Source organism: Aythya ferina (genome assembly GCF_964211825.1).
Source record: "Aythya ferina genome assembly, chromosome: 6".
NCBI classification, from domain to species: domain Eukaryota; kingdom Metazoa; phylum Chordata; class Aves; order Anseriformes; family Anatidae; genus Aythya; species Aythya ferina.
The window spans coordinates 5,983,861-5,996,715 of NC_140303.1; the positions used below are offsets into that span (position 1 = coordinate 5,983,861).

General features: G+C 40.1%; 1 protein-coding gene across 6 annotated transcripts in view; it reads right to left on the bottom strand.

The window, feature by feature from the left end:
- Positions 1-12,855, bottom strand: part of MYO1B (myosin IB) — a 99,854-nt gene that overhangs the window by 41,220 nt on the left and 45,779 nt on the right. For all 6 annotated transcript variants that reach the window (XM_084522884.1, XM_084522883.1, XM_084522882.1 and 3 more), the window contains 5 exons: positions 11,662-11,708; positions 9,389-9,452; positions 1,443-1,541; positions 984-1,087; positions 256-403 (listed from right to left, as the gene is read on the bottom strand). In XM_084522884.1, the coding sequence (XP_084379010.1) occupies positions 256-403; positions 984-1,087; positions 1,443-1,541; positions 9,389-9,452; positions 11,662-11,708 (462 nt within the window). The remainder of the gene's footprint in view (positions 1-255; positions 404-983; positions 1,088-1,442; positions 1,542-9,388; positions 9,453-11,661; positions 11,709-12,855) is intronic.

The following is a 12,855-nucleotide window of genomic DNA, read 5'->3' on the forward strand; positions in this document are numbered from 1 at the left end:
CAAGCACTTACAGAAATGCAAAGTACCAATCAACATTTCAGAAGAAAGCGTTAATGAAGTGAAAAAAAAAAATCAGTTTTAGAATTTCAAACACAGAGCGATTGAAATTGCACAAAATTCAACCCTTATTTGCCTGTCGGTGAGTTTTGGAAACCATCTAATTTAATTAATCTAGGTATGCGTACAGAAATGACAAAATCCATAGTGACTTCAGACAAATTAATGCTTTCCCTCCCATCACTAATCTCATCTTACCGTTTTTATCTTTGATTTTACTTTCATCTAAGCCATTGACGCGAGATTCAGGCTTAAATTCAATATTTCCCAATTTTAAAACTGCTGCCACCACTTCAAAAACAGACTGAGTTTCATGATCCATAAAACCAACAATCTGCATGGCATTCTGGAAAGGAGAGAGACAAAATCATAAGATAAAAGAATCTAAATTCAAACAACCCTACCTGCAAAATTCACCATTTATACATATTAGCATGCATTAGAAATGTTTTATAAACACTTATGTTACAAAAACAAAACCAAACCAATATAATTGTTAGGTTTAGATAACAGATAAGTACATTTTTGAACGTAAAAGGTGACAGAGGATCTGTTAATCGAGCTAGCATATCAGTCCAATCCACTTTCAAGATTCACATCAGACTTCTGACAAGAGCTGAAGGGCTTTTTAAAAAGCATATTTTTTTTAGCCACTTAAGTTTATAACCCAGCCACATTAACCATAGTCAAATGAAGGTCTGCTGTCTTCTCAGTCCACTCTGTTGCTCTAAAAGCAGTAACTTTTAGAATCTAGATTTGTACACACTGGATAACAGGGTCCCATTCTTCTCGACCCTGAGTACAGTTTAAGCAAAAGCATCACGGTAAATCAGCTTAAGAACCATCTCCCAGCCTTGGTTTTCTTTCACCTCCATCAGCAAAGCCCAGCCACTGCCACCACCTACCCAGTCCCTGATATTTCTTACCCTCACTGTTCTGAAGTTCGCAGCATCGTCCACCCCATTTACTCTGGCAGAGTCAAGGCCCAGGTAGTTGTATCTGCTGAAGTCCCGCTCCAGCTTGAGTTTGCCTAATAAATCAAATAAAAATACCATTGTAACAGCATGCTTATTAGCAGCTCTTTTACCCCCAGAACCAGTATTGTCAATAGCTATTTTTATTAATAGGATTAAATTGTCTTTAAGGACCTTTCAAATTCAAGCATTTTGGATAAGAACAGGCTTTCTTCTTTGTCTGTAACACTTTGCAAAGCCATTTCTGACCCAGGTATCTGGTAATATCAAGCCATACATTTACTCCAGGTACCACCACCACCAATTTGAAAAATGAAACAGCATTGCATCTCCCACAAAAGAAGGTGGTCCACAGGTGGAAGAGTCCATAAAAGAAGGTCTGTTTCCAAAAACAGCACATCTCATACTTACAGAGGAAGTCTTCTGATGCACCAGACAGGATCTGATAGAAAATATGAAAGTTTCTTTCACCTCTTGGCTGCTTAACAACCCGGGACTTCTCTAGCAGATCTAAACAAAAGAAACCCCACAGGTCAGGGAAAGACTTAGCAAAGCACTTTAATGTGAATGTACTGCCCCATCTTTTCACACCTTATTGCTTTATCACCAGCAAGCCAGAAGACAATAAATGGTAGGCATGAACAGTATCACAAATTATCACGTTAGGACATATTTCTCAACTAAGTTCTCTGAGCAAGGCCCAATGCACTTCTAAATGCTGCAGCCTACGAGCTACGAGCAGAACTCAGGTCACAGGAGGAGAATTATATTAAAATAAATAAATAAATAAATAAAATATTATAAAATAAATATTATAAGATAAATATTATAAAATAAATGAATGAATGAATGAATGAATACCGAAAGGCTATGCACATGAAAGGAAGACTTGTGGGCTTGCTCAATACTTCCCCTGCATGGCTTCCACAATATCCCACGCGTATTATAGCATCCCTTTCCTCACATTCCCATTTGGGCTGAAACTGCTCCTGTTCAGTGCTCCTGCTCCCTGCTGCAGCCCCCAGGGAAGAGCAGCTGGGGAGCTGCTGCATCTGGGAGCCCAGCTCTGGGAGGGGACACCTGTCCCGAGGAGCAGCAAGGAGAGCAAAGCAGCATCTGTTTGTCCCCGCTGCAAGCACCTTCTGATGGAATAGGCACCAACGACAGGGCTTCACCCCACAAAACTCACAAAACTACGCAAGCCTTAGGAGGCTTTGCAAATAAACTACAGCAAGACAGGTTCAAAAATTAATTCCTGCTCTAATAATTAACCAGTGACAGCAGGAACAAAAGTAGGGCAGGATTATTAAACTTCTAGTTGGCTCATATTGAGGCAGCCCCCAATATCAGCTCGGCTGCTTCATTCCATAAAGCCACAATTGCCTGAGAGAAGCGTTTCAGGTGCCACGGCAGGTGGCGGTGAAGGCAGCTCCCACCCAACAGCACATCTGACAGGGTGAAGGCTGTACAAAGATGAACCTCCCAGCACCACCAACTGTGCCGGGTGACCAAGAACTTTAGACTTTTTTGAATAAACATTTGTGGTCTTGTAACTCAGTAATCCTACAGTTACTTTCCATGGCCAATGATAAAGGTACACCCGAGCAAGTGGCTGCTCCATACCGCCAGCAGGTCATCTTTACAGCAGGATGGGGCAGGCTACAGGTTTGCACTTTTGCTTTTTCATTTGATTTTTCTCTTTATTTAACAGATAACCAACACTGCAGCCTGGAGTACCAGTTCACCTCCGACTTCTCCTGAGGTTGGAGCTCTCCTCTCCTTGATCTGTGGTTGAAACTCATAGCCATCCACAAATAACCCGACCCTCTCTCATTTTTCAGCCCTGTCTCATGAATTAAAAGCCTCTCAAAGGGAGAAGCTAGCTCACCACCCAAGTGTTAGCACGGGGCCGAGAGAGGAAAGGCGAAGGTGAGGCAGCTCGGAGTCACGCTGGCTGTACAAGATCTTGAGCTAAGTGTTGGAGCGGATGGCTGCCAACTTTAATCTCAGAGAAATAAACAACTTCAGCTCCCGCGGTGGCTACACACACTTCAGGAAACGGCTGTATTTTCAGAGGATATTGAAGAAAGGCAGTTTGCAAAGTGGTTTGGCTTAGCTGGCTTGAAAAACATTCTATATATAAATTGACTCAAACGCTGTCATAAAAGCCTAGCTACACATCCTGGCAAAATATTACATGTAAGTCTTCTAATTACATGCATGCCTTCAGCAGATTTAACAAACAGTTTTCTTGAGCGTATGCCTAATTTAACATCTTATGTTATAGGAATAGCTGTCTTGGATTTTTCGCCACAGTTTATTTTATTTCTATGATATATTTTTAGAAGGTTAGGTAATTAACAGCCAGCCTTCCAAGGTCCCGATATGTCACATTCTGTCTGCCTTCGTAATTGAGGTTAAAAGCTCCAGAAAGCAGAAAGTTGGGTATTTTACCTTACCAAAGCAACTGCTAGCCAGTTCTTTTTAAGGCTGTATTCTTTCTCTCCTTTTTTTTCTCTTCTCTTCACACGAAGACTGAAATCAGACTGGAAGCAAGGATGCAAACCATCTGAACTACTCTTAGGAAACTTTTTCCCTTTGTTTGCTCTATTAGCATTTTAATAAATCAAACGCATTTTCTTTAAAGCTAGGATTGCACAACCCGTGAGTTTGGTATTAACTCTCGTGTGACTACAAATTGCTTGCATTAAACAACCAAAAGAGAAGGCGCAAAGAGGCACGTCAGATTTCTGCACGCTGACACTCGGTGATTCCAGCAGTTCGCAGGGGCACGTGTAGACAGATGGTGCTTATCTATACGAAAACACACACTAACAAAACAAAATCTCTACACATATTGCATTTGTATATGAATTATGAAAAGGGACATGGTATAAATATGGTATATTTATGGGTTAGGTATTCCCTCTGCGTTATACAGCAATGCTTCTGCTTGAACAGAAACATCTAGCCTGTTTTGTGTATCAAAGCTACGGTGAAAATTAAATTGTCTGGGAAAGGTCCACCTTGGAAACACAATTTATGTTCAAATTGCTGATCCTCCTCAAATAATGCTGTTTGGATAGCCATTTACTTGGATACCTCAAAATCCAGCTACAGCCCTCCAGTCATGAAGATCATTCGTTACTCCTAGATAACACTGGTGTAAAAGCAAGATATCTGTGCAAGCATCCTGCCAAACTGAACTCAACATAAAAAGAACAGGGACTGATGCCAAATACTTCTGCAAACTATAACGTACAAATTTATGTTATTTCTTTTTGGTCACTTGCCCAATGCAGAAATATTTAGGATATGTAATATTTCCTCTAAATATACCAGAAATCAAATCAACATTCACGAAAGGAAGGAGTAAACACCACAAGCAAAAAAAAAAAAAAAAAATTAAAAAAAAAATACACCACCTTGGCACATTCTGAATAATCTAGAAAAAGTTTCTTTTGGTCATCTCCTCTTCAGCTGGCCATTACCAAGACCCCTGCTAGCTATGGAACCAAAGTTACAGAACATTTTCTAGGCGTGGAAGCTCATCTCTACAACCACATTACGTTAACTCATGTTCTGTTCTCCCACCTAGATTCTTCAGCTGTTGACAAAAAAAAGTTACCGATGAAAAATAAAATACAATAGTGGCTTCTCGGGAACTTTTTCATATTATTCCTACCAAGTTTGTAATAACATTCTCTTGGAAGAAGTGACCAATATTGGATCAGACAAAAACTACTGCACAGATAGTATATGCAGTGAAAGAAATTAAAATAATAATAATTAACTAACACAAACATTTAGGGTTTTCTTCCAAGTGCTTCTTAATTTAAGCAAGACAGTTCACAGAATCACAGAATTTCTAGGTTGGAAGAGACCTCAAGATCATCGAGTCCAACCTCTGACCTAACGCTAGCAGTCCCCACTAAACCATACCCCTAAGCTATCCCAGTTACCTAAAAGGTGACAACTGTGCTCACTGAGATGCCTAGGGAGACATTGGGACAAGCTAAGATTATTTAAAATGCAAAAAAAAAAATAATAATTAAAAAACAACAACAAACACCAGAATAAATCTCTCTCTCCAAAACGTCTACTTGTAAAATGCCTGTGTAATATTTCCCTGAGCAAAGGAACTAAGAGCAATCACGTAACAAGAATCAGCAGCCCAAGCTGTTGATTTCTCAGCAAAAGGGTAATTACTTTCATCTTTTATACTGAACAAACAAGTTGGAAAGAAGAACAAGTTGTAACATTATCACTCTCACTTGGCTAATTTGAAAAGTTGTTCGTTTAGCAACACATCCTAGGCTTCTTTCACACTGCTTTTGGAACAGATGGGCAAACAGGGTCCTTTTTTCATCCCCTATTGTTTGGGTTTTAAGTACACTGTGCTGGTTAAAAATGGCTTTTCAAAAGCAGGCATTACCTATACTGTACTTCATATGCACCACTGTTATCTGCTGGTTAATCATTAAATCACAGAAGGGCTTAGGTGGATTAGGAAAGATGACCTCATGCTAAAAAACTAGGTATCTTTCAGCAGGAAATCCCAGGTGAAATGAGAAAACCTAAGGCTTGTTTAATTATTCTGGGGAAGATATTGGAAGATCCCTGCCTTTGAAAAGGTCTGAGCAACTGCCAGCGCGAAACATTTCGGACTGCACCATGAAAAATTATTTCAACCATGAAATTCGATGTACCCAAAAATGCACAAAACAAACCAAGTGCACCCTGTGCTAGGCACTGTGCAGATGTGGCACTAAGGCGAAGCCATGGGACTCGGTAAGGCTGGGTGATGGTTGGACTTGTTGATCTTCAAGGGTTTTTCCAACCTTGATTATCCTATGAGCGTACACACACAAACATCATCTTGAGTACAAGACAGCATTTCTGGAGAAAGTCGTGTTTCACAGCTAGATAAACTATTGCAATTAACACCTAGTATTTTGCAAACAAACACGCCCATCTTCAGTTGGGAGAGGAGTTATTCTGTTATTACACGAGAAAAAAAGCTATTGTTCTCCTGCTCCCACCCCCACTAACACAGCAGTTTTAATAAAAGGAAAACCAGGAGGAGTACTGAGGGTTTCTGTAATTTATTGCCACAATATCATACCCAGGTGAAAGCAAGTTAATTACGAAACCCTCCAACTGCCTTTCCCTATAAGAGCTTTGGAAAAAGGCTTTGAGCACAGGAGTGAGCTCAATGTGCTCAGAGCAGGAAGGGAAGTCCCGTTTGCTTCATGGAGACCAAATGTAAATGCCGTGTGCCTTGTTGCAAACGCTGGGGCCTTCACAGAAAACTAACAAAAAGGGAAGACTCGGGCTTAAATACTACAGCTTACTTCACCCTCATGCTTCAATTATGGCATTTGTAGGGTCAAACAAGTGCAACATGCTACCTGAAGTTGTTTTTCCTTTGTAGTCTAAGGGGAAAAAAGTCTTGGCTGAAGTAATAAAAGATTGCATAAATCACATTCATCTCAGGTTTTCCACTGTTGGCTTCTTTTTTTCGGATTGTACATCATTCACATGCCTTACAAGTCAGAGCACTCAGAAGCTGCAAGCGGCTGTGTAATGCTCATGTAGTGAGTCCATGTTTATTTTATGCTGTTCAAACACTAAATTATTGTTAATTTGGGAACATACCGGTCCTAACTTCATAGGCATTACAAAACTCGTCCATTACAGCCCCCTCCATTTTGTTATTTGCATTCTCACTTTACCAAAAAGGTTCACCCCTCCATTTAGGGCACATCAATGTTTCAGGTCTACCAGCTCCTATTAAAGCTGGTGGACATTTCCATTCACATCTCCAGACAGGACCCACATGCAGAGAGCATTGTCGTGGTAATTTTGCCCTCTAGCTCCTTCCCCCGAGAGGATCACTTGTAGGTGAACCCTTGTCATTAAGGAGCAAGAGCTCATTGAGGGACACCACAAGAATCGCTCACGGGAAGGTCACGATAGCATCAGTTATGGTGCGAAGAGCAGATTGCCTGGTCTCTCACAGAGGCTCAGAGCATTTCAGGCTAGGACAGACCTTTCAGACAAGCCCTGATGGGTCTCTGTTGATCTCTAACAGCCTGATAAAATTTGTGGTGTGTTTTCATTAGCCTTCTTGCCACCGAAACACACCAGCTGTTCAACACGTCTGCTTCCAGTCCCTCACCACACGAAACGCGGCTCAGTGACAAACGCCGTGACCCAGAAAGCCCACTGACTTCACTGGTGTTTGGAAACCACGTTCATCAGATTCAACTAATAAAGTTTAATCAAAATATTATGGTATCATCTTCCCATGTTGTTAACACCGAACCAACAGATGGTCCGAAAGCGAAGAATATTTATTAACAAACTAATCACGCTTTCCCTTTTAAGGGTAGGAAACTTCAGCACTGCTAAACTCCCTACTTTATGAATTAAGATGGCAAATCCTAAATTTGAGCACAGCCAGAGTAAATTCTAAATGTTGTAGAAGAATTTAAGCTCCCGCTAACCCCAGAATGGCGATTCACTAGAAACATTTCTCATCCACATCAACGCAACGCTGCAGGCTCCACAAGCATGGAAAAAGCTAAGGTGAGACAAGACACTTGCTTTAAATTGTACAGAATCCAAACCAAGTCTTTAGAGATGGATGGACTATCAAGTTCTGTGAACATTAAATCAAAGATTGTATATATTAACACCCAGCTACAGGAGCTCAGCATTTACCTGAGACTTGCCCTATTAGTACAGAGTATTTCATGGTTCAGTTAGTATCATTTTTCCACAACAGGGTTTACACATAAGGTCTCTTTAAATTTAATATTCATCTTCTTGCTCTTAGATGCTTATTAAACATGAGAAGACAGGGGGAATGCTTAAAATAAACATCTTTTAGGAAGATTGAAAAATATGCCTGCCTTTGATTACCATCACGTCATTATAATTACATGCGATGTTATAATTACAATATGCTAGGATTTATAAGGCAGATAAACTACAGAGTAACGCTTTGGATTGCCTTTTGATATGACAGTATGTTAATTACATGACTCAGCACATTATATTCAAAGACAAACTGCTGAATGTCCATTCTGCAAAGCAGAGTTCACTTTTATGTCTCTATTCTGAATGAGTACAAAAAAAACAAACAACAACCAAACAAAAACAAGACAGCCTGCTGAAACCTTTCTGTCCAAAATTAATTATTGATGAATACACTTTGTCCCGATTTAATTATTGATGAATACACTGAGTGTATTTAGCTTCTAATTTTATTGACTGCTGAATGTCAAAGTTAATGGATAGCCATAAACACTTAAAGAATGACTGCTCTGAGTATCAAGATCTACTCCATCACAAAAACAAGGCTCTTTCAGGCCCGTCTGCAAAAGGCAATCTGGGGAAAAAAAAGAAAAAAAAAAAAAAGAAAGAAAACCTTCACCTGGAAAGATTAATTATTTCACAACCAGTAAAATCGCAAAAGAAGCCAACCTTTAGGAACAGTTCTGAATTTAGCTGAGTAGGAAGAGAGGTCAAAGGCAGGTCACTGACACCTAGTATAGTCACTCACTGCCCTCCTCCACCCCTCCCCTTTTTAAAAATAAGGAAAAACAAACAAGCATGGCTTTATATAGCACAAAAGAACAATTTCTTTAAAAAGCTGCACTTAAGCTGTAGAAAGAAAAGCAAATCAAGGCATCCTGAACTGGCACTCGCTCCTTAGTATTGTTCTTTCCAACTGGTTAGAGAGCTGGCTGAAGTGTCTGCATTGCTATGGACTTCCCAGCAGCAGCCTTACTTCCAGCAAGATATTCTGAGGCCACCTTCCCCACCCTAAACTCAGCAGTTTTTTATGCTCTCACGCTGAGCCTTTTCCTGTACTGCGAGGTGCCTTAAAATGAGCACAGAACGCTTTGATTCCCAGTAAGCACAGCTACTCCGTGCTGATCTCCGGCACGCTTGGTGTGACTTACTAATTACAAAGCAGCACATCTCCAACATCATCTGCCATCCCTACACAGCCCATCAAATCAAGTAACATGACAGCCCAGGGATTCAAGTATAAAAAAGCCTCGTATACCCTTAATCCTTCTGCTACCAGCTTCAGAGGCAACACACGGACCCGTGCATCTTACTCATTCCCCTTTAAAACCATACATTGATCGTTCATACTTCAAGGTGCTTTTCACTTACTCTCCTATACTCTACTCAGAACCAAAACAAAATTCAAAAGCAGAATTTATCACGTAATGGGGACTGATTCGATTAGACAAATGCAGCTATTTTCTTCAATAGTTGAAGCAACTTCCTTTTAGGACAAAACATGTTAATATGCTGACAGCAGGAACAATACTCACAGTTACTTATAACTCCTCCGAGTGGATCACCCTTGAAATCAAACTCAATATCCATGTATTTGCCCTGTGAAAGCAGCATAGTTTAACACTGTAAGTTCTGTTTAAGAAAAGCTCTCTGAGACATTTTTAACAGTTATTTGGTAATTTTTCCCGGCTAAAAGAGCAATGTGGCAACCTCTTGTGCACGCTATCAGATTTTGAAAAACAGAAAATGATTCGAAGCTTCTAATTTCACTATCACAGATGGAGATTTTCATGACAACTGCTTTGTTCAGGTCTACAACGCAACCCAGTAATTTGCTCACTTGCTAAGCAAGACACTTTTGTTGGTTGTATCAAGAAAACATAAATTACACAGACTTTCACCCGAACACTAACACCACCAAACAGTGTTTGTGGCCGCGTAGGCATTGCCACGCTTATTAACGGAGGAATGCAGGAAGAAATTATGTCCTAGCAGACTTATTTTCTCAATGCAAAATCTTCCTGGAGCGTGAATCAGAGCACTTAGAGGCTCGCCACTCGGTCTGCCTCGCAGGACTGGCTGGCAGCGATTACAGCTGGTAATTGCGGGGTGTCTGTCCATCGGTGCGTGCCTGCCCTCTGAAAGCCATAGATTTTTCCCACTGAACTCTCCGCCTCGTAACTCAGGAGACCGGAGGCAACAATTAGCAGGCTGTCACCACAAGAGCCACTCTGCTGTAGGGCCGCCGTGCATTTCCTTGTGCGACTTTTTCCGCATCACGCTGCTCTTTGCATCGTTTTAATCGACAGAGCGGACAGATCCACGCTGGGAGCGCAGCTCACACTGGCAAGGAAGTTTAGAAAGATAAAAAGTGCTGGTAGGAATTCAAACCAATTCCCCTAGCCACGCACAGAAATGATCTCACCATCCTCTGGTGCTTACTTAACAGAGAACAAAAACAAGCTATTGAAAGAATCCTTGTGTTTATCCTTCCTTAGTGTATTTAGGAAGAGATTTCTTCTTTCTTTCTTTCTTTCTTTCTTTCTTTCTTTCTTTCTTTCTTTCTTTCTTTCTTTCTTTCTTTCTTTCTTTTTTGATTTTAATTGCAGAACATGAAAATCAAGCACTTTACACTGACTGCCTCAAAGGTATTTTTTTAATTTACTGTGTATTTTGTCAAGATTGGCATATTGAGCTCCAAGTTTCCTCCTGCTGGCAGCTGAAGCAGACGAGACAGGACAATACTTGTGCTTTCATGTTTGAAGTTCATTCTGAGCTGATTCAAATTTTCGAGATAAAGAATTAAATCAGATAATTAAATCTTAATTTCCCAAGGACTGGGCCAGCTGGCTGTTTCCAGAAGTATTTTTAGCTTTGCGTTTATAAGCAAGGACTTGAAACGCGAAATACAAGTTGGTTGCACTTTGTCCTGGAAAGACTCCTGCTTGCACATGCCACCTCTCCTCCTCTTTGCTGTCTCCTCCTCCTTTCCACAGGACGTCATCTCTGACAGCTGAGCTTTTTCTGTCTCTTTCTGTCCAGCATTGCAGGGGAAGGGGCAGGGAAGTCTCCCTTTTTGAAAAAAATAAGCCATTCTTCAGTGTAATCATGTCCCAGGCTCTTATCCATGTGCTTTTTCTTCCAATGCTCTTTTTCGTCCACGTATCTCACTCCCTCTGACTTCACTCAAGTGAGCAAATTACAAAGGTGCATTGAGTCGTCTGATTTTAGCAGCAGAAATAAATTGTGAACACACACTTTTGAGTCTCCCAACTCTAGCTTCTCCCCCCCTCCAATTGTCAGTTCCTGTAATTTCACATTCAGTTTCATGCTAAAACACCCTCAATTCAACCAGTTGATTATAAAGAGTGTAAGCAAAAAGGCAACGTTACAAATACTTACTTAATAAGAAAAGGTGCAAACACAGGTTGAAACACCAGAGAGGTAAAATCAGAGCCCCAATTAGGAATTTTAACGAAAAAATGTACGCGTTTAGTTGGAAAATGATATCACACAAAGATCAAACTTCTAAACAGGCCACTTGTGAGGCACACGGTCACTGACACGAAGGCCACCAGCACCAGAAAATTAAAGAACCCAGCTGTGCTGTATTTATGTTTTCATCTGGTCACAGATTTTTTTATTTTATTTTTTCTCCTTGGACAACCACAAGAATGTTCTCTCGCCAAATTATTCATTCACTCTGTGATGGCTGATACAAGTTAAAATAGAAACAGCGAACAACTTAACGTGTTCTCCTCTATTCCTCTATAAGGAGTTGAGATTCAGCCTTGGAGAAAATACTTACAAATCTAGAAGAGTTGTCATTCCTCACTGTTTTGGCATTTCCAAAAGCTGGTAAAAGAGAAGAACAATTAAGACCAAATCTACCAGTAAAAAATAAAAATAAAAATTAATGCAATAACATTTATGACTTTTTATACAATTTAAAAAAATCATAAACTTCTGAGATACAATACCCCATTCATTGCAGAGATATGAGTCACTGCAGATAGACTAAGCGTGACATTATCTCCATCAGGAAAACACCTATGGAAGTCCAAAGCAGCTTTGTGCTGACACTTCATTAACAAAAGCGAAAGAAAAACATAAAAAGTGAAATTGTTCCAAGACAAAACTGCACCTGCATTTACCGCATATCCTCAAGTCTGAATCATCACATTTATAATTAATGATTCAAAACGCTCGGACGGGCGGCCACCAGCTCAACATACACAGGACAGGAGGACAACTCAAACTCTTAAGATCACGTATTGTCAAAGCTCAGTAAGTCAAACAGGAGCATGTCCCCTGCATTAATAATTAGAGCGCTCCTACTGCAACAGGAGAGTTGATTTATGGCCAGTATTTATTTATATAGCATATATATTTTCAAAGATCAAGTCAATGTTTTTTGGATAGAAATAAATACATGCTTTTAGGCTTCAACAAACTTGCATGAGTAGACTTATTCTTGATCAAAGAACTGGAGCCAAAAGGAAAAGTTTCTTGCTCCTGAAGGCCAAGGATAAGTGAAAGAATTGTTTTTAAAATCTTTATGCCCTGCAATAAATCATCTTTTCAACAACCAAATCTCAGGGCTGCATTTTCTTAAATGCAGTGCTGAACAGTGGGGTCATTTATAACCGCACCGAACCAGACACAAACGTTCCATTATAGAGCGTGAGACACGTTCCTCAGTTTTCCCTGAAGTTCATTGTTTCTGAAAGTTAATTTACAGTAGCCACCGTAGTTAAAAGAGAAATAAAGAATTCCCATAAGATAAATGCTGCATATGTAACATTTATGCCATTTCCTTGCACTGCAGCTTGACTGAAGCAGAACTACGTAACCAAAGGAAAACAAATCTAACCACAAATGCTTAATTCCTGTCTAAAATATATATAAGCGGCCAGGCTTGCTCAGCAGCCTTTTGGAATAATCCAGGATCCAATAAGCACCAAGTAGAACAAATAATACCTTAAAATCATAAGGTACCTTT